The sequence below is a fragment of the Talpa europaea genome, assembly GCF_964194135.1.
Source record: "Talpa europaea genome assembly, chromosome: 4".
In the NCBI taxonomy this organism is placed as follows: Eukaryota; Metazoa; Chordata; class Mammalia; order Eulipotyphla; family Talpidae; genus Talpa; species Talpa europaea.
In genome coordinates this window covers 49,761,546-49,788,456 of record NC_140070.1, presented here as the reverse complement: position 1 = coordinate 49,788,456, position 26,911 = coordinate 49,761,546, and the positions used below count along the sequence as shown (strand labels likewise).

At 35.9% G+C, this 26,911-nt stretch overlaps 1 protein-coding gene across 1 annotated transcript in view; it reads left to right on the top strand.

Annotated features, from left to right (window-relative positions):
• Positions 1–26,911, top strand: part of PIK3CB (phosphatidylinositol-4,5-bisphosphate 3-kinase catalytic subunit beta) — a gene marked incomplete at its 5' end in the record, with an annotated part of 72,997 nt that overhangs the window by 21,820 nt on the left and 24,266 nt on the right. Inside the window, 4 exons of the mRNA XM_084232607.1 lie at positions 10,811–11,062; positions 12,571–12,667; positions 15,428–15,558; positions 17,908–17,958. Of these exons, the coding sequence (XP_084088733.1) occupies positions 10,811–11,062; positions 12,571–12,667; positions 15,428–15,558; positions 17,908–17,958 (531 nt within the window). The remainder of the gene's footprint in view (positions 1–10,810; positions 11,063–12,570; positions 12,668–15,427; positions 15,559–17,907; positions 17,959–26,911) is intronic.

The window sequence follows — 26,911 nt, the reverse complement described above, 5'->3', positions numbered from 1 at the left end:
GCCATCCATGTTGCTACAAATTACATGTGTTTATCTTTTTTGAATGCTGAGTAATATTCCATGGTATATATGTACCACATCTTCTTGATACAGTCATCTATTTTTGGGCATTTGGGCTGTTTCCAAAGCTTAGCTATTGTAAACAGTGCTGCTATAAACATAGGGGTGCAGGTGCTCTTTGGAATTGATGTTTCTGTGTCCTTTGGGTAAATACCTAGGAGTGGAATTGCTGGATCATATGGAAGCTCTATGTTTAGGAGGTCCAGAAATCTCCACACAGCTCTCCATAGTGGTTGGACCAGTTTGCACTCCCACCAACAGTGCAGGAGAGTTCCTTTTTCTCCACAACCTTGCCAACATTTGTTGTTGCTAGTTTTTTTAATATGTGCCATTCTCACTGGTGTAAGATGGTATCTCATGGTGGTTTTGATTTGCATTTCCCTGATTACCAATGATGTTGAACATTTTTCATATGCCTGTTGGCCATTTGCATTTCCTCTTCAGAGAAGTTTCTTTTTAGCTCTTCTGCCCATTTTTTGACTGGGTTATTTTCTTTGTTGTTGTTGAGTCTCATCAGCTCTTTGCAGATTTTTGTGATCAGTCCTTTATCATTAGTGTTGGGTGCAAAAATGTTCTCCCAGTCAGTGGGGTTTCTCTTGTTTTTGTTATTGTCTCTTTTGCTGTGCAGAAGCTCTTTAATTTGATGTAGTCCCAGCTGTTTATCTTTGCCTTCACTATCACTGCTTTGGGTGATGTGTCTGTAAAGATGTCTTTGATGTGCAAATCACATAGTGTTTCGCCTATATTTCCTTCTATATATTTTATGGTTTCAGGTCTTATGTCTAGTTCTTTAATCCATTTTGAGTTGATTTTTGTGTATGGTGTGAGGTAGTGGTCAAGCTTCATTCGTTTGCATGTAGCAACCCAGTTTTCCCAGCACCATTTATTGAACAAACTTTCTTTGCTCCAATGCATAGTCTTTGCTCCTTTGTCAAAGATTAGTTGGCCATAAATCTGTGGGTTTATTTCTGGATTTTCTATTCGATTCCATTGGTCTGTATGTCTGTTCTTGTTCCAATACCATGCAGTTTTGATGATTATGGCTTTGTCGTATAGTTTGAAGTCTGGGAGTGTGATGCCTCCATTGCCTTCTTTCTTTTTCAGGAGAGCTTTGGCAATTCGGGGTTTTTGGTGATTCCATATGAATTTCATCAATAATTGTTCTATTTCTTTGAAGAATGACATTGAAATTTTGATTGGAATAGCATTGAATCTGTATATTGCTTTTGGTAGGATGGCCATTTTAATAATGTTTATTCTTCCAATCCATGAGCAGGGGATGTCTTTCCATTTCTCTGTGTCTTCTTCTATTTTTTTTAACAGTGTTTTATAGTTTTCTTTGTATAGGTTCTTTACCTCTTTTGTTAGATTTATTCCCAAATATTTGATTTTTTTTGTTTCAATAATAAAAGGGATGGTTTTTTTTTGATTTCTTCTTCTTCAGATTTATTGTTTGTGTATAGGAAGGCTACTGACTTTTGCGTGTTGATTTTGTATCCTGCCACTTTACTGAACTGATTGATGAGTTGAATTAGTTTTTCTGTGGCGTTTTTGGGGTTCTCTATGTATATTATCATATCATCTGCAAATAGTGATAGTTTGACTTCTTCTTTTCCTATTTAGATTCCTTGGATGTCTTTCTCTTGTCTTATTGCTCTGGCTAGGACTTCCAGTATTATATTGAAAAGCAGTGGTGAGAGTGGGCATCCTTGTCTTGTTCCAGATCTTAATGGAATTGCTTTCAGCTTTTCACCATTGAGAATAATACTGGCTGTTGGCTTCTCATAGATGGCCTTTATGATGTTGAGGTATGTTCCTTGTATCCCAAGAATTTCAAGGGCTTTTATCATGAATGGGTGTTGCACTTTGTCGAAAGCTTTCTCAGCATCTATTGATATTATCATATGGTTTTTATATTTCTTTTTGTTGATTTGTTGGATAACGTTGATTGATTTTCGGATGTTAAACCATCCTTGTGTCCCTGGAATGAATCCTACTTGGTCGTGGTGAATTATCTTATGGATACATTGTTGGATTCTGATAGCTAAAATTTTGTTGAGGATTTTTGCATCAGTGTTCATTAGGGAGATTGGCCTGTAGTTTTCCTTTTTTGTGTTGTCCTTATTTGGTTTTGGTATTAGTGTAATGTTGGCTTCATAGAACGTGTTTGGTATTGTCTCTTCCTTCTCAATTTTTTGGAAGAGTTTGTGAAGGATAGGCACCAATTCATCTCTGAATGTTTGGTAGAATTCACTTGTAAATCCATCAGGTCCTGGGCTTTTGTTTTTGGGGAGGTTTTTGATTACAATTTCAATTTCGCTGCTTGTAATTGGTCTGTTTAGGTGCTCTATTTCTTCTTTATCTAGCTTTGGGTGATTGTAGAGTTGTAGGAATTTGTCCATCTCCTCTAGATTGTTGAACTTGTTCCCATACAACTCTTCATAGTAGTTACTGATTATTCTTTTTATTTCTGCTGTGTCCATTGTGATTTCTCCTCTTTCATTTCTGATCCTGTTTATTTGTGCTTTCTAAACCCTTTTTTCCTTTGTGAGCCTTGCTAGGGGTTTGTCTATTTTATTGATTTTTTTCGAAGAACCTGCTCTTGGTTTCATTAATCTTTTGGATTGTTTTTTTAGTTTCAATTTCATTTATTTCTGCTTTGGTTTTTATTATTTCTTTTCTTCTACTGGTTTTGGGGTTTTTTTGTTGTTCTTTTTCTAGATCTTTGAGCTTCGAGATTAGGTTGTTTCTTTGAGTTCTTTCTTGTTTCTTGATGTGAGCTTCTATTGCTATATATTTTCCTCTTATTACTGCTTTTGCTGCGTCCCACACATTTAGGATATTGGTGTCCTCCTTGTCATTCAATTCAAAGAATTTTTTAATTTCCTCTTTGATCTCCTCATTAGTCCAGTGGTCTTCCAGTAGTGTGGTTTTTAGTCTCCATGAGGTAGGAAAGTTCCTTGCCTTCTTTTTATGGTTTATTTCTAGCTTGATGTCTTCATGGTCAGAAAAGATGGTTGGTATGATTTCAATCTTGGTGTATCTGTTGATGTTTGTCTTGTGCCCCAGTATGTGATCGATCCTGGAGAATGATCTGTGTGCAGTTGAAAAAAATGTGTACTCCGTTTTTTGGGGGTTTAGTGTTCTATAGATGTCTGTTAAGCCCAAATGCTCTAGGTCCTTATTTAGAGCTTTGGTTTCTTTACTTATTTTTTGTCTTGTTGATCTATCCATTGTTGATAGTGGTGTGTTGAAGTCTCCCACTACGTATGTGTTTTCTCTGATGTCTGTTTTCAGAGATGACAACAGTTGTCTGATATATTTTGGTACTCCTTCGTTTGGTGAGTATATGTTAATTAGTGTTATTTCTTCTTGAAGTATTGTCCCTTTGATCATAATGTAGTGACTGTTGGGATCCCTTTTTATTTTTTTGAGTTTGAAATCTGTTTTATCTGATATAAGTATAGCTGTTCCTGCTTTCTTTTTTGGTCCATTTGCTTGTAGGATTGTTTTCCATCCTTTAACTTTGAGTCTATTTTTATCTTTTGTAGCTAAATGTATTTCCTGGAGACAGCAAAAGGTTGGGTTTTGTTTCTTAATCCAGGCTGCAACTTTGTGTCTTTTTATTGAAGAGTTTAGTCCATTTACATTTAGGGTTAATATTGATATGTTAGCATCTGTATTTGCCATTGTGTTTGTCTTTCCTTTGATTTTATTTATTCTTTTAATATCTTTTTTTTTTTCCTTGCCTTCTTTCGTTGTTATTCGTCCCTCTGAGGTTCTGGCTTTAGGATTCCTTGTAGTATTTTTTGGAGTGGGGGTTTATTGGTAATGAAGTTCCATAATTTCTGTTTGTCTGGGAAGGTCCTTATTCTTTCTTCATAGAGGACGAAAGCTTTGCGGGATAGAGTATTCTTGGTTGACATCTGTTTTCTTGGAGTCTGTTGACTATGTCCCTCCACTCTCTCCTTGCCCGTAGTGTTTCTTCAGAGAAGTCTGATGTCAGCCTGATTGGTTTTCCTTTGAATGTTATTTGTTTCTTCCCTGTTGTCAGCTTCATTATTTTTTTCTTGTCCTGGATTCTTGGGAGCTTCACTATTATGTGTCTTGCTGTATTTTTCCTTTCGTCATGGAAGTTTGGTGTTCTTCTTGCTTCTTGATATCAATTTTCAGCTCCTTCTTCACATCTGGGAAGTTCTCTTCAATTATCTCCTGGAATATTTTCTCTGTTCCTACATCTCTCGCCTCTCTTTCTGGTATTCCTATAACTCTTATATTTCCTTTCCTCATGGTGTCCGATAGTTCCCGAAGTCTTTCTTCGTTCTTTTTCCTTCATACTTCTCTTTCCTTTTCTGTTTTGGTTCTTTTTATTTCTGTGTCTTTAGGAGAACTTATTTGTTCTTCCATTTTATCTATTCTGCTTTCATTGCTTTTCCCAGATCTTTAGTTCTTCCATTAATTCTTTGATCTCCTGCATTTCTTTTACTTCCCTCTTTAGGGACTCAATTTCATTCTTCTGATCGTTGATTATTTTTTTCCTTATCATTGTTTTCCTTTATGAGTTCTGTGTTTTTTTTAATCATGGCAATTTTAAATTCTCTTTCTGGAAGGCTCAGAAGTTCTTCCAAGTTACTGTCGTTGCAATCTGGGGGCTGGTTTTCTTTTTGTGGTGTGCTTCTTCCCTGAGGAGTTGCTATGTTGCGTGTGGTTCTTCTACTCCCTACTGTCTGTTTTCTAATTTGCCGTATGCGTTGGGACAATGTGTTGCTGGGACTGGCCGGCATCTTGGGTGAGCTTCTCTGCTCCCCTCTGGCTCCTCTGGGAGCCATCTGTCAGTTTCAAGCAGTCTTTACTGAAGAAAGGTCCCTGTTCTAAAATGCCAATGTGGGGACACACTCCCCTGTGCTCCTGGTCTGCCCCGGCGGTGGGTTCCCTCTCCCCCTCTGGGCTTGGACAGCAGGCCAGAGGTGTTCTGGTGTGGGCGAACTTCCCCGGCTCACCTCTGGCTCCTCAGGGAGCCTTCTGCAGGCAGTCTTTACTGAAGAAATGTCCCTGTTCTAAAATGGTGATGCGGGACACACTCCCTGCGTGTCCAGTCTCAGGCACACTCTTCTGCGCGCCTGGTCTGTCCTGGCTTTGGGTGCCCACTCTCCCTGTGGGCTCAGACTACTGGTCGGCAGAGGCCCGGCGTGGGCTAACTTCCCAGCTGGCCACTGGCTCCTCCAGGAGCCTCTGCTTGTTTCAAGTCGGTAGGTGGCGCTAGAGATCTTTCCTAGAGCCCTTGGGGAGCTGTTTTTTTTTTTTTTTTTCACCCCGTGGGACAGGAAACAGAGCGGGAATGGTAGGGTAAACCTCAACGGCTTTGGGGTGCTGTGTCTGCCTTGTGCCCCACCGTCGTGGAGAACCACGCCCCGAATTTTGTGCCCCGGATCTCAGTTCCAAAGCCCTCAGGTCCAGGACGCGGGCTGTAGCCCAGTTCAGTGTCCACAGAATGGCGTCTTTTGGACCCCGCTCCCGTGCCTGGGTGCCTGGTTCCTGGATTCTCAGTGAGGGACTTTCACCTCAGTGAGGGTCTTCGCGCGCGTCTTCCTGCAAGCCTAGGTCGCAGGCGCGGGGACCTGGGCAGCCGCGATCCCAATCCGCGTTTGCTTTTCAACCGCGTTGCTTTCTTGGGCGGTCCCGATCCCGATCCGCGTTTGCTTTTCCAGCGCGCCACTTTTCAGCGCGATCCCGATCCGCGGATCCGCGTTTGCTTTTCCAGCGCACTGCTTTTCCGCGCAAGCTTACCGGGCGGGCTGGGGCTGTGTGCTGGTCCTGGCCTCCTCCTGGGGGGAGGGCGTCTCTCTTTAATGGCTCCTGGAGCTCACCTCCATGGCGAATCCTGCAGGGTTCTCCGCAGCTCCCGTTCACGGGGTGTGGTGGCTGCAATAGTTCCTTTCCACTCACAGTCCCGCTTGCTGCGTAGTTTGTTCTTGTTGGTCGTTTTGGTTTGTTTTTTCCCTTACTCTCTGCCGGTGGGAGAGTGCCGACTCTGTGGGTGGGGGAGGAGAGCAGGGGTCTGCGCTTTCCTCCCTTCTAGTCCTCTTTTATGGCAACTTTCTTCTTCGGGTTGTTTGCTGGAGTCGTCCGTTTATCTTCCGTGTCCCAGTTCTCACTGGGACCTGCCGCTTTTCCTCCCTATTAACTTTTTTTAATGGGAGATCTTACTCGCAGCGTCTCCTCTCTGCCATGTTGCTCCGCCCTCTTATATGCTATATATTTTTTTCAGTGACAAATTCTCTGTCAGTAACACTGTATTTCCATAGGTTGGTTTTTTTTTTTTAAGATTTATTTTTTATTTATTCGTGCATACAAGAACTGGGGTGTAGGCCAGAGGTGTGGGGGGGTGAGACTTAACCCCTTGCACCACCAGGGAGGCCTTATTTTCATAGGTTTTATCAACTTTCATAAGCTCTTTCAAGTTATTTTTTGTAATTACAGTTCATTCTTTTTAGTTGTTACTTAGGTTATGAGTAATGTTGAAGAGAAATTTGAAAAAAATAAAAAGATTGTCTATGAGTAGTGTCTTTTCAAAAAAATTTTAAGTGTCTGTCTTGAACGTACTGTATGATATTTAGAGTAAATGTATTAGAATTCTTCAGAGAAACAGAACTAACAGGCTGTGTGTTTGTGTACCAGAGCATGCCCTCTCTTGCTCGTGTGCATTCCTTCCCCACTGCCAGATTGACTTAAGGAATTGGCTCATGTGACTATAGTGGCGATTAACTTGTAGGATCTGCAGGGTTAGGAGAGCCCACAGTGTAGTTACAGTGTAGTGAGTCTGAAGTCCTAAGAACCAAGAGAGCGAATTGTGTAGTTCATGTTGAAGACCAGTGGTGAAGAGGTGATGTTTCCAAAGGCAAGCAGGAAGAATTCTTTCTTTCTGAGGGGATGGTCAGCCTTTTTGCTCTATTCGCTTTCTTCAGGTGGTTGAAGTAGGATCACTCACTTTAGAGAGGGCAATCTGCTTTAGTCAATCTATCATTTAAATTGTATCAAAGAAACACCCAGGCTAGCTACAAAGAATGAGTTATAAGAAGGCCATATCATAAAAGCATTAACTTACTTTAATTGAACTATATACCATATATACCAAGGTGCAGCAACTTCACATGTGAAATCTCTCCTCTTTTCTCTAATTATTTCTTGTTCTTTTCTATGTTATCACTTGCCCCAGTCTCTAAGAATTCCCTTGGCAGCAGTAGCAGTGCTAATGGTGGTAGCCAGAACACTTAGGGGGACAGACCTAAAATGTAGAGAGTTGAACTGTCTTCTCTGACTAGAGGATTTGTAGTCCCAAGAGAAATGGGTAAATCTTCCTTGGCTTTCTTCTTATTTCTTTCTTTTTGTCTTTCTGTGGTTTGGCATAGTTGCAGGAAGTAGGAATAAATAAATCCTCAGCTTTCTGGCTGGATGACAAGAGAATGGGAACCCCAGGCAAACCTCAAATTACTAGGATGATTGCAACGTGTTAGTTGCTTGGGAAAGCAACTCTTAAAGTTGCTTATGCTTGCAGGTTTATTCCTGAATAGTACATATGTAAATCTGAGTCTTAATTGTCTATATACTTTGAGAATTGAGCTGCTGCATAAACCATCACCCAAGTCTCAGACTGGTCTTATAAGGTACATATACAAGTCAAATTCACACAGCCCTGCAAAGGGTCTGAAAGCTAAACTATTGTTGGAACCACAGTTCACAGGCAGCATGTGGGAACTTGCATCTTGTATCCTGATACAAACATATCAACATTCTCTGTAGGATATAAATATAAAGAAAACCAGAGTCCTATAACATAATAGTCAAAGTGTCTAGGATATGATTCAAAGCTAATTGGCATATTAAGAAAAGGAAAATCTGAAGTGGTATTCAGTGATAATCAACAGTTCTCAATATTGAGATGACATAGATGCTGGGATTACCTCGTAAAGATATTTAAGAAGCTGTTACAGGGCCTCCCTGGTGGCGCAGGGAGTTAAGTTGCAGCACTATGAAGCTATCCACAGCCACTGCAGCACGAGTTTGATCCCCAGCCAGGAAGATAACACACATGGTGCAGCAGACCTCTCCTGTCTCACTCACTGCTCCCCTAAGTAATGTATTTTAGTCACTCCGCCTGTTCTGTTCCCCATTCTGTCTCAGTGAAGTCTCTCACCCCCCCCCACATCTCTGGCCTGTACCCCAGTTTTTGTATGCATAAATAAATCAATCTTTAAAAGAAAAGTTGTTAGAAAAATCGTCCAACAACTGTGGGCAAATGCAATAGAAAGAATGGAAAAATAGAAAGTCTCAGTCAGAAGATAATAAGGAGGAGTCTTATATGGAGAATTTAGAACCGAAAAGTACAGTAACTGTAATTAAAAAGCTCACTGACTCAGTAGCAGAATGGTAATGAGAAAGAAAAGAGTCATTGAATTTGAAATTTAATCAATAAAAGTTTCCAGTTTGAACAACAGAAAGAAGAATGTTTGGGGGAGAAACAACAAAAGCTCCTCAAAGCCTTAGATATCTGTGTAGCAATATGAGAAGGTCTAAAATTTTGTGCCATCTGAGTCCTAGAAAGAAAAGAGAAAGATCAAAGTTCAGAGAAATTCTTTAAAGAAATTATCACTAGAAACTTTCCAAAACTGGCCAAAAAAAAACCAAAAACCCATAAATATGGCAGGCTCAAGAAACTGAGGGAATCCCTAATAGGATAAAGCCAGAAAATTCCAAGCCCATGTCCCTTATCATACTTATTAGCCATAATATTAAAGCCTCATCACCTAGTGTTATATATATCCTGAGGAAAGAAATGGTATCTTAATATTTTTATCATCTTATTTCTGTGTGGGAACACTAAGTAAAGGTTTATGCAATGAATTAATACATTTTTAATGTAACTCCAACAGTTTTGTATCCTTAAAGTGTGTACATTATTCCTTCCGTTAGGTAGAACAATTCTGTTTATGAAATCTTGTACACTCCATGAAACCTTGTATTTTTAAGCCTATTCATATTACTGATCGTGTGTGTGTGTCTGTGTGTGTCTAATATATCTAAAGGCAAACTGTGGTGGATTTTGGCCATGTTATCAAATAAGAAGGAAATTAGTTTTTAACATTGGTAAATAGTAGTGTGCCCAACATAGAATATTTTTAGTTCGTGAGCTGAGATGAGGAATGCAGTCTGTGTATAGACTTGGCACATCTTTGCTGTAGCACAGTGGCAGTTCCATTTCATGTTAAAGCCTGTCTTCTCTACTCTCCAAGTGTTCTAGGACTTGTGAAAAAGTGTCTCTGCGAATTTGCTAAAGTTGGACAGTAAAGCATGTGCTGAATTTAAGCGTGATGAAGCTTTAAAATCTTTCACTTTTCAAAGTCTGAAGATATTCCAGATCAAGCTTCAGGAAATGGCCCATTTAAAAAAAAAGATTTATTTTTATTTATGCATACAAGAACTGGGGTGTAGGCCAGAGGGGGAGGGGTGAGAGGAATCACCAGAGATAGAGTGGGGAGCAGAAACAGGCAGATTAACTGAAATACACTACTGAGGGGAGCAGTGGGTGAGACAGGAGAGGTCTGCTGTGCCATGTGGTTAGCTCCCTGGCTGGTAGTGAGAAAGAAAAGAGTAATGGTATTGAGAAAGAAAGCTTGGTAGCACTGAGACTTAACCCCTTGTGCCACCAGGAAGGCCCCAGAGTTTTTATTAACAAGTTTTTTTTTTAAAGATTATTTATATATATAAGAACTGGGGTATAGGCTAGAGGTGCAGGGGGTAAGAGGATTCACCAGAGACAGAGCGGGGAACAGAACAGGCAGACTGACTGAACTACACTGCTGAGGGAAGCAGCAGGCGAGACAGGAGAGGTCTGCTGCACCATGCGGGTTGCTCCCTGGCTGGCCTGGGGATTGAACTTGTGCTGCAGAGGCTGTGGACTGCTTCACAGTGCTGCGTTCAACCCCTTGCGCCACCAGGGAGGCCCATTAACAAGTTTTTGTGTTTTTTTTTTTTTTTAAAAAAATGATCCTAAATAATTACATATATGTATTAATTTACTTCATAAATATACATTGAGTACTATTGTGTTTAATATCACAGCTGAGTAAATTTATATATAAATTTTCACCTTAAAGTTTTTCTTTGAACCAGTCCCTTTTAGTTCTATTTTTACCACTCACTTTTTAAATTGGAGATAATTAGGTCATGTCTTTAAAATACTATAAATGACCGAATAAAATTTTCTTGGACATTTTATCTATGTCCTGAATCACTGTGGACCTGTGGGAAAAAATGAAAGATAGTGGTGTGTAGGATAATCATGATAATAAGATATCTTTAGCTGACTCTTGTTTACTTAGAATGGCTGATTTGTAATTACTTAAAAATAGAGAGACTTTGGAGAGATTTTCTTCCTTCTTAACTATACAAAAGACCTCCAATCAATGAAATCAGTGGAAGTGAGTATAATGATAATAGTTTTTATACTTAATTGTTTCTTTAGATCTGCTTATATAATTGAAACCCCTGAAGTTTTTTGGCTGGTCTTCTTAGTGAGTGAAAAATTTGTTAAATTAACAGCTTGGTGAATAATATACTGATTAATTTTACACTCTGATGATCCTGTAGACAAACAGGCAGTCATAGATTTGTTGTTGTATTTCTCCCAATGAGGTGTTTCAGTGGTGAATTATTCATGGTTTTGTATTTATTTTTGTCTCCCTCTTTACAGGTTCATGTCAGGGCTGGCCTTTTTCATGGTACTGAACTCCTCTGTAAAACCATTGTAAGCTCAGAGATATCAGGGAAAAATGATCACATTTGGAATGAACCACTGGAATTTGATATTAATACTTGTGACTTGCCAAGAATGGCTCGATTATGTTTTGCTGTTTATGCAGTTTTGGATAAAGTGAAAACGAAGAAATCAACTAAAACTATTAATCCCTCAAAATATCAGACCATCAGAAAAGCTGGGAAAGTGGTAATGATATACTAACTTATGAAAATATGTTTTTGATGGAATACTTATAAGATTCTTTGAATTAATGAAGTAATGAAAATAATCATGACTTTTTGGAAAAAAGTCTTAGAAGTTTAATAATAACGTGTACACCACATGCAAGAGACCCAACATAACTGAGTAACTCGCACATGTTATTAGGTCTTCTTGGAATAGAACCTTTGAAAGAAATTTGGATATAAACATCAAAAGCAACTTCCACCTAGCCTTCAGAGCCTCTCCCATGAAATTATATCATGTAACTTTGTTCTCTAAAAACTGATTTCAAAAGCGTAGCAGATATCTGTTTTTTTTTTATGACCTGTTTATTTTTTCTTTTGGCCGATTTGTTTTAGTAAATATAATGCTACTATTAATGTAATACTTTTTAGGAGATATAAGTTAAAAAAAAAACAAAAGAAGAATAGATTTAAAAAATATATAGATCCATGGTCCCTTAGTTGAAATTCCAACTGCCAGATACATTTGAGAATAAAGAATTCTGCCCTTTTTCAGAAATCACAGATTATGCCTCATACAATGCCTGTGGCATGGAGCAGTGAAATATCATATGAATGTATATGCTAAGTGGCACATATGAAGACTATCAATTAACTTTATTTCATTTCTGCCTGTGTTTTACTGTCAGATGAGTTTTACTGTCAGATGACAAACCTTTAGTTTTCAGAATTTCTTGGATTTTGAAATTGTAACTAAAGCATGGTTTATCTTTCTATATTCCCACCTTCCATTTTATATTTTTCGTTTTCTCTATGTAATTTTTTTCATGGAATAGAGACATGAATTTTATACATTTTTTTAAAAAGCCTGTTATTTCCTGTATTTGTCTACGTGAATTTGTCTCCTTTTGTTCTTAACATGAAAATGTAGTTATTTCCAGTGGTTATTATCATTTGGTTTTTAAAAAATAAATTTCAATGTCTAAACGTTACAGAAGAGTTAGTTCCTTAGTATTTTGACCTATACTGATAGAGAATTTTTCTCATACTATTAGGTTATTTGTAAGGTTTTTTACCACACTAAGTGTCTACATAAAGTCTTGTCACCTTGGTGCTTCCTTTGTAAAGATATACATAAATTCTACAGTACCTGGAAACATTGTATCATTAAGATTTATCTAAACTGAAAACTCTTAAAAATTAAATTACAGCCTGACATTATATCACACACATTTTCAGCCATTTAAGATTTCCTCACCATTACCAGTGTTTCTACAATAAGCATTCTAGTTTTGGGATATACAGCTTAATTGTTAGGCAGTAATTGACTTTTAGGGTTTTCTTAAAAATTCTTTAAAGTGGAACATCTTTCCATGTGTATTTTTGGGGGATTTTTTTTTTTTCTTAAAAGAAATTAACCAGAACTCTAGAAATACCTAGAACTAATATTATCAATACTGAGGACATGTACATGTTCCCAACTTCAAGTTCATTCTTAGCATATTTATGTAATGGTCTCTTTTTCAACAGCATTATCCTGTAGCATGGGTAAATACAATGGTTTTTGACTTTAAAGGACAATTGAGATCTGGTGACATAATTCTGCACAGCTGGTCTTCATTTCCTGGTAAGATTAATATCTAATCCTTAATGTTAGAGGAACTTTGGCATGTGTAGTAGTTAATGTTTCTTTCTGACTCACTATTCTTTCTGTTCAGTAAAGAAGCCATCATTTTATATCTTTGTTTATTCGAAAACAGATTTCCACATACTGTTTTAATATATTCAAAGTGATTTGTATCTGAATATATTGTAGTGAATATATTCCTGCAATAACCATTTTTTTCAATTTAAGGAAAAAAATCTCCTAAGGAACAATGTCTTCTTTAAAACAACTTCTGTTGCTCCTATTTGTAATAAATTTCTACACTAAAGGAACATTCACTGATATGGGAGGAATAGTAAAAACATCTATTCATTGGCTTTAGTTGAAATTTGAGCTAATAGTAGCACTTTCCATGTTCCTTTGTTTTGCAAATGCTACTTAAAATACTCTATGAGGTACCCATTTTATAGATGAGGATAGTACAGCTCAACAATAAGAAGTTATTGCTTCAAACCTAGGATTTGTATAACAGACTGATTAGCTTTCTATTATCACAGTTCTTTCTGAAATGTTGGAAATTCTTAATGTAAACTTTGTATTATATAGTGATGGTCTCCTCCCTCTCCTAGCCCATGTTCATAGTTGGTTAACGTGGTTTGTAAAATTGTGAACTTCTTGACTTTTTCAATTCATTTTTTTGTGGTTAACAAACATTTGAAAATGATCATATACTAGTAGTTGCTACCCCAGAAAAGAATTTTTGAATGATTAGTTATCTATTGACATATTTATTAAGTCTTTGTATTCTAATTTGTGTGTGTGTGTGTCGTTCTACAAATATAGGAGAGCTGTGTGGATTTAGCAGATTTCTTAAGAGGATTATATTTTCACAGAATAAAAATTACTCACTTCAACAATATACTTTGAAAAAAATTGTAATTTAGATACATACATTATCAGAAATAACTTTAAGCAACTTTATTAGTGCTTTTAGAAAACTTGACAATTTTGATGGCATTAACTTGGCATATCATGACGTGACTTAACTCTAACAAAATGTAAGATGAAAAATAATCATTTATTGTTACTCATTTAACATATTTGCTCTGCTTGTATTGTCTCTAGAATTGTCACATTTTTTCCCCCTTTGTCAGAAGAAACAAAGGAACTACAAATAATCTATTATTTAGAATTCCTAGGTCATCCTTGAAAAGTATATAATGCATTTATTGGTTGCTTTTGTATCTTTCTAGAATTCTTTATGTATACAGTAGAAAATACAAACGTAGATTTCTCTTTTTCTCCCTCTCTTACACACAATAACACATTTTATGCAGTGTTCTGCTCTTTGCTTTCTTAACCTTATCTATCTACAGAGTGCTGTTGCTGCTACTTCTTAAAGCAGTTATCTTTTAATACTTTAAACAGTGTTATATGTTCTTGCTTAGTGCAGGTATGTGTTTAAGATAAATTCCCTGAAATGGGTTGAATGAAAGAATAATTCGTAATTCTGAAAATTACAAATTTCTCTTCAATTGAAATTGAAGAGAAATTGTACCAATTTGTGCTCTGTTATATATTAGATAGCCCTTTTTGTGATCACTTTTAAGTGTTTATTCCTACATGCTTGGGACTGATAAGAATGCCAAAATGCTTAATTTCACTTTAGAAGAGTTATGTTTGGTAGAGCAAATAAGTATAATGTATAATGCTACTAGGTAGCATAAGTACAGGATTGAAGTATGCTAAGAAATCAGCTTTAGAGGCTTAAAAGTCATGGAATTGCTTCTGTCCAGGTGAAAATTGAATCTGATATGTGAGAATATTAAACAAGGTGAGCAAAAGACTGATTTTGGAGCTGAAAGTTTAAAACCTTTGTAAAGATTTTCTAGCTTTGAACGATAATTCTGAGTGTGCATACTATCTGGTTATTAGACCTACATAGAATGGACTTATTCTTTTATTTGCTTGGGAAGTACAGAGAGAAAAGCTGTGTTAAACATTGGTATAAGAAAAGAGAAATTAGTTTGGAGAGATTTTATGCTATACTGCTAACTGTGTTCTCATCTCAAGTTTAATGTCTCTTTAGCATTTAGTTGTTACTCATTTATTGGTGAAATGAGAAAGTTATATGAACTCTAGGGTTTTATCACAACTGTACTTATAAGATTCCTGGGTACATTTCTGTGAATAGACCATGTTTAGGATGGTGGCAGAGAAAGAGGAAGGAGTACCTTGAAGAAAAGCAGGTGGGTCAGTTGAAGGAGTCTTTACCACTTAAGTGGTATGCTGCAGAAACTACCAGAAAAGTTGTTAAACTGTATTACTAGTTATGGGAACATTAACAACATTATGTTTGTCAAAAAGAATGTCTTTGATGACTCCCAAAGTATCAATTTGAGTACTATTATTACCATGGAAATGAAATTACATGTGATTAAGAAATCCATATACAATGATGAAATAATAGCAATTCCTATGGAATCTCTAATTTTCGAGGAGGGAGAGCAGTTCCAATTAAGTTTTTTTCAAGAAAGAAATGGGTAACCAGTAGTTTTTGTTAACGTTCTCATTTTGAAAATGTATATAATTTTGTTGGCATATTCAAATTTTGTGCTAAGCCTTAACAGAAAATTAGAGGCTTACTGATTAAATTGTCTGCCCAACTTCCCTAGATCACACACTTTAAAGTAACTTTTGTGGTTGAAATCCATTAAAGTTTTGCTGTAGTTTAGTTTAAAATTAATTTTCTTAAGAATCAAAATTATTTTCATGTTTTAGAGGAACTTGAAGAAATGTTGAATCCTATGGGAACTGTTCAAACAAATCCATATACTGAAAATGCAACAGCATTACATATCAAATTCCCAGAGAATAAAAAACAACCTTATTATTACCCTCCCTTTGATAAGGTAAGTTAAATATTTAAAAGGCTACTATGCATGAAATATTTTAATTATTAGTTCATGGCTCTATATAGTTTAAGCTCTATGTATCTATGTCTATTTCTGTTTCAAATTGTTACAACAACGTTGACACCTTAGTTCAATGCAAAGACTCCTGAGCAAGGAGCCAACTCTATTCCTGGCTTCACTGCCCTAGTGAGATAGGGCATCTCTGGAGTTCAGGTCCTCATTTATAAAATGTGGAAATCACAATTTTTCCCTAAGCTTTTCAATTTAAAAGGGATATAAATGTATTCATATATAACTCTAGACCTGTAAAATATATAGTATAATGTGCCTATTGTGGTGGTTGAGAGTTTATTACAGTGTTAGAATTGGTATTGAAATAACAGATGATTTATGTTGAATATTACCATTGGTATACTTACTGTGGTTCTATTTTTGTGGAATCTATTCTAAGGGTTTCCACTTCTACACACACCTCCTTAATATTTAAGCTATATGTCTTGGAGACAAGGACAGTATCTGGTGGGGACTGAAAATAGGGCTACGTTAATTTACTGTGAAAGCTGAGATGCCTTGTTTTAACTTCAGGTTTGGCATTATATTTCACATATGCTGATTTTGATGAGGAAACCTTTGAACAAGTTCTCAGATCATAAATAAATTTATTTCCTTAATCAATTTGAGAACTACCTCAAAATTAATACTATGCAAGATAATATTTAAATTAATCCATCTTTAAACTTAATTGTATTTTAACATCTAGAACTACCAGAATTGTATATAGATTTTTCAAGTAGTAATATAAGTTAAACGTATGTAACTCTGTTCTTCCTTTAATTTTTATTGAATTTAATCCACCTAAGAAGTAACTTTTCCTTTCAGATTCTTCTAAACTAATTTTCTTGTCAATAAAATGCAACCAAATTAAATTTTGTGATTATTACAGTATAAGTTCTAAATATGTTAAGAATCATATGCCTTAGTGTACATTGTCAAGACACATTTTGACACATCTGCTACCTTAATGTCATGGCTTTATTTCTTCCCTACATAGAAATTTATTTATAAACTGCAGTTACTTGTGAAATATTAGATAGTTTTAGCTGTCACTATCTTTATACCAATTGTGATATGTATTCAACAATGAATTATAGTTTCTTTTGGATCAGACGAGATGCTTTTTGAAGCATTTTTGCAAATACAACATCCTGTGCAAATGAAAGTGTTTTTAATCTAATATTTTAAGTGAAGTCTAGTTTCTTTAAAATGATTTGTTTTAAAATTGCTCCTGTCATCTACAACTGGTCACTAAGCTTTTTTCCTTTTTCCTTTCTAATCCCTTGAAGAGTGTATCATTGAAGATCAACTTGGGATGGGATTTTAGTCTTCATAAATATGTATAAACTTGTTTATACTTACTGATTTTCCTTTAATTAAATAATACAGATATAAAAAATGAAAGTTCTCCTGTTTTTAATTTAATTGAATATATTTTACTGTAATTTTGCCTTGTTAGTTTTATGGTTATTGCTTAATTTCAGTAACTAATCTCATTTTATCATTACAATAACACTATCAAATAGGACTGGATTTATCACTACATTTTACACATGAGGCTACAGGTAAATTATTCACTTAGGATCCTGTAACTCAGTAACTGAATATGGATTTTCAGAATTTTTACCCACTAATCTTCCTGCTTAACCAGTGGGTTTCAATCTTCTCAAGAATGAAATCCCCTTTTGAACTTGAATTTTGATTTTAAAAATTATTTTTAGGTTTTCTCTTGTCATTATCTCTACTTTTGATATCTGTTAATTCAGAATAGAGCATAATGACAAATAACAAAAGCTTCTATTTTATCTAGTAATTCTTCCATACCTTTGTGTACCTTTGTATTTTCATAACTAGAATATAATCACATATATTTAAAATTCTCTTCACTTACATATGCACAGCATTACTTATTTTATCTACAGACAATCCTAGTGTAATCTAGGAATCAAAATGCTTTATAAATACTATCGTTTCCTGACTGCCAAGAATTTGAAGATTGAGAATCACTGTGTCATACCATTGTACATTCAATTATCACATTTAAGGGAAGGAGAGAGCGCAAGAGTCTATGGTGACAGTTCACAGGTGTCTTGCTGGTGGTAATTTTATGTGCAAAAATGCACAATGATGTAAAAACATATAAATAAACTTTAAAAAATATCATATTTACATTAAAAAGCATAGAAATGTCAAACCACATATAGTTCCTTGTAGTTTAAGTACAAGTGTAGCCATTTTACATTTAAACTTTTACAAATATAAGTGCTAAAATTTAAAATTTTTTTTAAACAGATTATTGAAAAGGCAGCTGAAATTGCAAGCAGTGATAGTGCTAATGTGTCAGTAAGTATCAAGGTTTTTTTTAAATGGCCCTTTCTTATTATGAAGTTGTGCTCATTATTAGCTATCTTTTTCTTGTTCATGGTAATGAATTTACAAAAGTTATGGAACAGTCTGAATGTTTGCAGGTACATACATACTCAGTATAAACAGTAAGTAGCAGCTTTTGTAGGTGGTTTGTGTGCAGTGATCTACCCTTTTCTATTATAAATGTGGTTTCAGCAGCTAATCTGTAAGGGATACTGTCACACCTCATGGATTAACAATACTGTCTTTGTGAATATTATCGAATTAAATGAGTAGGCTACACTTTACTTTATTTCTCTCATGTATTAGAGCAGATATAATCAGGCTAGGCTTTACAGTGCTTTGGACCCAGGTTTTTGTTCATCTTAGTGCTCTGCCATGTTTAGTATATAGTTTCTGTGTTAAGTTTAATATTCCTATATTAGCTTCCTGCTTTATAAGTTCCAACTAACAAGTGTTGGAAAGGCTAGAGGACACAGCCTTCCCCCCACCCCTTTTTTTTCCTTTTACAGGATTTCATTAATATGCCTAGTTTCTGCAGGCTTCCCATTGGTCAGAACTTAGTTCTGTGGCATCGATGCCTAACTACAAGTGAGGTTGGGAAATGTAGTATTTAACTGGGCAGCCATGGCTAATATTAAGATACTGCTTACTAAAGGAAGAAAAGGAGAATACACAATGGGGAACAAATAGCAGCATTACATACATTGTTCCCATTGTTTCTGATCAGACACTACAAAATAGATTACTTTGTTAACTTACAACATAATAATTCTATCATCTGTACTTTTTGGTTTCATTTTTTGTTTAAAATTTTCTAGTTCAACACTTTGTTAAATTCTTATCTGATAGTGTCTTTATGTCATCAGTTTATAACCTTTAATTGTCTTCAATAAAGCCATTCTATCCATAGAGTGGTATTTATATAGAAGCCAGAAAGCAAAATTGAAATTGTGTATATATCTTTGTCATTTATATAGAAAGAATCAAAGCACTGTTTAATGTTGAGTACTTGGAGAAATATCTGGCCCAGGCTTTCTTTAGCTTTGCCTTTAGAGTTCCCCCAAATTTCCATTGCCCCTTAGCACAAGTCATCTACTACTACAAATATTTTGAATGAATCTATTTCATGAAAGAAAAAAAAAACAAGCAGAAGTTTACAGGTATAACCTTTTTAGCTTGTAAGGCAATTAATGAAACAGCTAATTACAGTTTAAGAAAGCAGATAGGAATATCTTCATTCTAATGCCTTTTGTTAGCCTTTATTAGTTTTAATGTTGTTCCTTAAACATCAGAAGCATAAATTAACTTTTGCTATTTTTACTATAGTCTACTACCACTTTACCTAAATCTGAGAGTTCCCTCATTACTGAGGATGCAATATTCTTGCCCAGGTTTGTGTGTGTGTGTGTGTGTGTAAGTGGTTACATGTACAATGAATAAATTGTGAATCCAAATATAAAATATTTTCCCATAACCCCATCTTTATACCTGTTTAAACAGGTTAGCTTGAAGCTACAAATTCTAATGCTTGTGTTTATATGCATTTACTTATCTTTATATATAAATACATTTTTAAATAAATGAAATCTTTATGTATATAGTTTTCACCTCTTTCATTAATGCATTTTGTTGATCCTTGTATTTATGAAAAGATTTGCTTCACTCTTTTTAAAGCTTCCTAACATTGTATACATTGTTAGTTATTAAGCTTACATACTCCTACTAATAGATATTTTGCTTACTTCAATTCTTTTTTTTTAAAAGATTTATTTTTGTATACAAGAACTGGGTACAGGCCAGAAGTGCAGGGGGTGAGAGGATTCACCAGAACAGAGTGGGGAACAGAATAGGCAGATTGACTGAAATACACTGCTGAGAAGCATCGGGTGAGGCAGGAGAAGTCTGCTGTGCCATGTGGGAGTCTCCCTGACCAGGGATCGAACATGTGCTGCAGTAGCTGTAGTCAGCTTCGTAGGTTGTCTTTATCTTAACCCCTTGCGCCACCAAGGAGGCCCCTACTTCATTTATTCTTTACTAAAATAATGCTGCAATGAATTTTTTTGTATATACTTTATATATGTGTGTATTTTGTATGATGGATTCCTAGAAATGAAAAGCAGTGTTCTCTTTTAATAAAAACTCTGCCATATTGCATGGAGACTTAAAATTTACAACCCCACCTACATTGTGGGAGAGTTCCTATCTTTTTCCGTTTTTACTGGGTTTTTAATGTTAATCCAGTGGATAAGAAAGGAAATGGTATCACATTATTTTTTTTTATAATTTATTTTTTTATTTTTATATTCCCCATACAATCGCAACCCCCTGATTTTGACCCCAAACCTTCCTTTCCCTGCACCCCCCCCCCCAAAGTGTGTCTCTGGTCCATAGTTGTTTGTTGATTTTGATTTTTTTCTTTCTTATAGTTACTCTTTTTCCTGGTCCCTTATTTAGGTTTTCTAAATTCCTGCTATGAGCGAGACCAGTATTTTTCTTTTTCTTTCTGCTTATTTCGCTGAGCATGATCCCTTCCAGCTCCATCCATGTTGCTGTAAATTGCATGTGTTTATCTTTTTTGAATGCTGAGTAATATTCCATGGTGTATATGTACCACATCTTCTTGATCCAGTCATCTATTCTTGGGCATTTGGGTTGTTTCCAAAGCTTAGCTATTGTAAATAGTGCTGCTATAAACATAGGGGTGCAGGTGCTCTTTGGAATTAATGTTTCTGTGTCCTTTGGGTAAATACCTAGGAGTGGAATTGCTGGATCATATGGAAGCTCTGTCTTTAGTAGGTTGAGGAATCTCCACACAGCTTTCCATAGTGGTTGGACCAGTTTGCACTCCCACCAGCAGTGCAGGAGAGTTCCTTTCTCTCCACATCCTCGCCAACATTTGTTGTTGCTAGTTTTTTTAATATGTGCCATTCTCACTGGTGTGAGATGGTATCTCATTGTAGTTTTATTTTGCATTTCCCTGATTGCAAGTGATGTACATTTTTTCGTATGCCTGGTGGCCATTTGTATTTCCTCTTTGGAGAAGTTTCTTCTGCCCATTTTTTGACTGGATTATTTTCTTTGTTTTTGTTGAGTCTCATCAGCTCTTTGTAGATTTTGGTAGGTATCACATTATTTTAACTTGAATTCTCTTATTAATTATATCGGGATTCATTTTTTCATTTTTGTAATTTCAATATTATAAAATATTTCTGATTATTTCTTTATCATGCCTATAATGCCACCATGATTTTCTCTGAGAATTAAACAGTATTGTTTAAACAGTAGTCTTGCTGCTTCTTTTGGCATCTTTCTTTTTTTTTTTTTTTTTTGTGGGACCCTCGCCGTCGGCTGGGGAACAAACCAGCGCTGCAAAGGCTGCGGGCAGCCTCGCAGCCCAGTGCTCAACCGCTGCACCATCAGGAGAGGCCCCTGGCATCTTTATTTCTTAAATATTTATTTTTATTTATTTATACATACAGGAACTGGGGTGTAGGCCAGAGGTGTGAAATACACTGCTGCACTGCTGAAGGGAGCAGCAGATGAGTAGAGAGGTCTACTATGTCATGTGGGTATCTCCCTGGCATACCAAGGATCGAACTCATGACACAGTGGCTGCCGATAGCTTGATAGTGCTTTAATCCCTATGCTACCAGGCCCCACTTTTGGCATCTTTCTTCATGTTGATTTTCCTCAAATGTTTGAAGATACTTGATTAGCCTTTATACTTGTGGCTTCCTGGTTGTCTGCCTGTTCACTGTAACCAGCCTTCAGTAATTATGATAGTTAGGGTAGACTATGCTAAAAGTTGGGGTGCCTTCTTGTAAGTGAAGATTTCTATACCTTCTGGGAGTAGGTTACTTCCTTGTGCTCAGAATCATCCTTCTCATTTCAGTCTGGAGCTGTTGCCATTGCTTTTTCTGCCCAACACAAGCAGAGGAAGGGACATGCCTGATCAAAGACCTGTTCCACCCACTGATCCCTTGATCATCTCCCTGATAATTTCCCCTGGCTTCCTCCCTCTCCTTGTAATCCCTTGATTCTGTGTGACAGCTCTCCCAGAACTTGTGTTTCTCACTGCCGTGTGGGTTTTATCAGTTCTGACCCCTTTTCTTTAATGGATTCCTGTGTTAGGTACTTCTATTTTCCAGAGGTGTTGCTGATTAGTATTTTTATGTTATGGTATGTTATGATTTATTTATTCATACAAGAACCAGGGTGCAGGCCAGATGCACGGGAGGGTAAGAGGAGTCATCAGAGACCGAGCAGGAATCAGAACAGGCACACTGATTGAAACACACCGCTGAAGGGAGCAGCAGGCGAGACAGGAGAGTTTGCTCGCCATGTGGGTATCTCCACAGCTGGCCGGGATTGAACCCGTGCTGCAGAGGCTGCGGACAGCTTCACAGCGCTGTGCTCAACTGCCTGTGCCACCACTCATGTTATTTGGAATGAGAGAAATAATGAGAATTATGTACTCATTCCACAGTTTTCATCCACTATTCTTGTATATTCATGTATATATATATATATATATATATATATATATATATATAGTAATTGTACATATCATTCATCAAGTACCTTTCTAAGGTACTTAAATCTGCTATTCAAGTTAAAATATTTTTAAAATTCTGATAAAATAAACATGAAATTTGCCATCTCAAGTATTTTTAAGCATATAGCCCAGAAAGTTTAAATATATTCATGATAGTACACCTTTAAGTGCAGCCAACCTCCAGGAATTTGTCTTGCAAAGTTTACTCTATACATGTTAAGCAAAAATGATTTTCCTCTCCCCTTAGCTGTTGACAACCACTATTGTATTTTCTGTCTCTAGTAATTTGACCATTCTTTGATACCTCATCTAAATGGAATCATACAATATTTTATCTTTATATGACGGCCTTATTTCACTTAGCGTAATGCCCTCATCCATGTTCCTTCCTTTTTAAGTCTGTAATATTCCTTTGTGCATACATACATATGCACGTGCACAGCCCCCCCCCCCCATTTTTCTTATTCATCTGTCAGTGGACAACTTGGCTTGTTTCCAATTTTTAGCTATTTTGAAAAGAGCTACTGTAAGCATGGGTGTGAAAATACCTCTGTGAGATCCTACGTTCAGTGTCTGTGTGTGTATACACACAGTGTAATTACTAAATCATGGTAATTCTATTTTTCTATTTTTAATTTTAAAAAGTTTTCATTTCTTGAGGAGCTGCTATATTGTCTTCTACAGAGACTGTACCATTTTACATTCCCACCAATTGCAAAGGGAGTGTTTTCTCTATCTTGCCAGCACTTCTCTGTTTTGTTTTTGTTGTTAAATAATCGCTATCCTGGTAAGTGTTGGAACTTAAAAGAAAACAAAACAAAACAGGTCGATGCCCACATTAAGGTCCTGTAAAATAGGAAAAGTGTCGTCAAGTGAATTGTTATGGTAGAATTGGCAGCTTTTGATCTTATCCAGTGATTCTCACCCTGTGACTCCTTTGCACTCTATGGGGCAATTGGCATTGTCTAGAGATTTTCTTGGTGGTTATGACTCATGCTCTGGCCTCTAGTGATTAGAGTTCGGGGTTGCTACTAAACTGTCTACTGATCACAAGACTGTCCTACAACAGAATAGCATTAGTACTGAGATTAATAAATCCAGATCTAGTCAAAAACATTTAATGGCAGGCTTTACAGAATACAAATGATGACTCAGACTTCAGTTCAAAGGTTCTCAGGACCTACCTAGAATGTTTTTCTGGTAGGATGATTTAAAGTCTTTACAGTCTTCTATTTTAGGGAAAAGAAACACCAAACCTTTTCTTTTCATTTCAAACTTACCGAAAATTTGTGAGAATAATACAAAGAATTCCCATACAGCCGTCATTGAGCTTCTCCAACTATTAATATTTTACTATACTTAGCAGTATGTGTGTGTCTGCATTTTTTTCTGAATCACTTCAGATTAAGTGGCATACAATATGTCCTTTTATAAATCCCTTAATATTTCAGAGTGTATTTGCCCCAAGCAAGTATACATAACCAGAAATAATAACAGTCAGAAAAATATTGATGCAGTTCTGCTGCCTAATCTTCAGATTCCAGTAAATATACTGTTAGTCCCAGTAGTGTCCATTTAAAATCCAACCCAGAATTACTTGATGCATTTCATTAGTCTGTATCTTTAGTTGCCTTCATTCTAAAACAGTTCCTCATTCTTATCTTTCATAACTTTGATATTGTTATTAATACAGTCCAGTTAGTGCATTTGTAGAATGTCACTGAATTTGGACATTTGCCTGATATTTTGTCATGATGAAATTCCAGCTTTTTAGCATGAAAACCTCATAATTTTTTGCGTGGTTTCTCAGGAGGGAAGCAATGTCAATTTATTCCATTACTGTTTATGATGATAGTGCTTGCTTCGGTTAGTGTCTGCTAATTTTTTCTACTATAAAGTTAATGTTTTGGGGGGGGTATATTTTGAAATTAAGTAAATATTCTATTTCACATCAGACATAAATCCTTTGAATTTATTGTTGCCTTGTACCATAGAGTAGAGGGTATCCTTATGCCCCATTTTAAAAAGTATTCCTCTTCCTGTCCCCCATAATTAGTATAGATTTGGAATTGGGTTTCTTATTTTATAATTACTGTCAATTATTGTGATGTTCAAAGTGACAATCCATTCAGACTCTTTCCTTTGTCTTTTTGACATCTCTCATTCTTTGAATATTTCCTTCTTTCTGGTACAACAAAGTGTACCAGTTCATCTGTATTTTCCCATCCCCAGCCTTTGAAATCAGTCCAGGAATCCCTGATTTCTTTTATTTGTGAAAAATATTTAGAATTCAAGGATATGGGTATTGGGAATGCTCATTGCTGCTGATATGCAGTGGAATTTAGAACTTTTCATGAAACAAAGCTAGATTATGTATATATGTGTAAAATATACGTGTATATGTTAGATACATATATGTATTGAAAACATATATGAATGTGTTATACATGTATATATGTGTTAAATGTATGTATATATGTGTTTGTATATATTGTGTACAAAAATATATTTCCTTATCTTTTTATTAAAAATCAATGAGTTCTTATCAGTGCCTCTAAATTGAGTTCACCATCACAGATTTTTTTCTAGCCTTTGTCTTCCCATATTTTAATTCCTTTTCCCAATAGTGAAAATCTCATTCTTATTGACCTTGATATATTTATTTGCTTTATCTCCCAATCATATAATATCTTCTTGGTGTCTTTCCCACCATCACTGACTAGATAGGTTTTCTCATCTCTACTATTTGTTGATCAATACTTATGTACGTGTCTGAGTCTCCAGTCCCTCTGAATATGACAGATGTGAACTACACCCAGGAAAATGGAAGCAGCTCTAGTCTTTTTCCATGTGGTTACATAGCAAGGGGTTTGTGTTTGTGTGTGTGTGTGCTTGCGCGTGCATGCGCATGTGTGTGTTTTATTTTGGTCAGTAATTACTATCATATCATAATATGCATATGATTTTGAAAAATTAAACAAAAAAGGAGATATGAAAAATCTGAACATGAAGACAATGTAGACAATATGGGTGGTTACTTTCATTTCTTTCTTTCCACCATTGTTATTTTAACTCAAGCATTTGAATCTATGTAAGTTCACTTATACTCAACAGTATAATTTTTCATTATTGATTGTTTCAGTTTTGTAAAAGAATGTAAGATTATGTGTTTTGTTGGGCTGCCTGCCACATTTCTTGTTGTTGTTTGTTTTCATATCTTGGCATTATCCAATGCTGTGCTTTTCATAGCTCAGTAAACAATCACAGTACAATTATACAGCCAACTCCACCTCTCCCCTCTTAGTTTACTTCTAGGTCTTCAGGATATTTACTTATTATAGGTCTGTAGGGTCTAATTTTGATTCATGAAATTGCAGGAGGTGTGCTAACTTTTAGAAATATTTCTCTGAAAACAGCCTGCCTTTTCCTGAAATGAATAATTTATACTCTGTGTTGTTTTCAGTAGCAGGTTTCACTTTTAAGGTATAAGTGTAGGAGTTTCATTTTCAAGTTCTGATTTCTCATAATCATTTTTCAGAGAAAACCTAGTGAAACCAGTAAAATAGCATATACCCTTTTTAGGTTGAGGTTCTAGATATAAAATCACTATAATCTTAAATAGAATCTGTATATTGTTTTCATTTTTAATAAGACATTTTTTAAACTACAGAAATAGATCTTTTTATTTTTTTATTGAGGTGATAACTTTGGTTTATTGCACTATGTATGTATATGATTTAGGGGGATAGGGTCTCATCCACCGTGAAAGCACACATAGTCTTTCCTTATACACATTGGACTCTTCCCCCTTTTGTTCCTATCCCCCATAAGCCTCTAGTAGCTTCCATTCCTCAGTCATATTTCTTGGATTTGTTTTGGTTTAGTCAGTTCCTTTGTTTTGTTTCTCTTTGTTCTACATATGAGTATTTATATTTCTTCTTCTGACTTTTTTACTTAGCATAGCACCCTTCAGTTTTATCCACTTTGTTACAGATGGCAAGAGTTCATCTTTATCTGTTGTTATTGAGTAGTGTTTCATCATGTATATATACCATATCTTCATAGTCCACTCCTGTCATTGGGTATTTATGATACTTCCATATCTTGGCTACTGTCAGTAGTGCTGCAGTGAACATAGGAGTGCATATATCACTTTGAATTAGTGTTTTTGCATTCTTTGGGTGAATACCAAGAAATGGAATTGTTGTATCATGTGGCAAGTCTATTCTTAGTATTTTAAGAAACTTCCATATTGTTTCCTTAGGGGCTGGACCAAAATCTACATTCTTACCAACAGCGCATGAGGTTTCTTTTTAGCCACACACTTTGCGAACATTAGTTGTTTCTGTTTTTTTGATATGGGTCATTTTC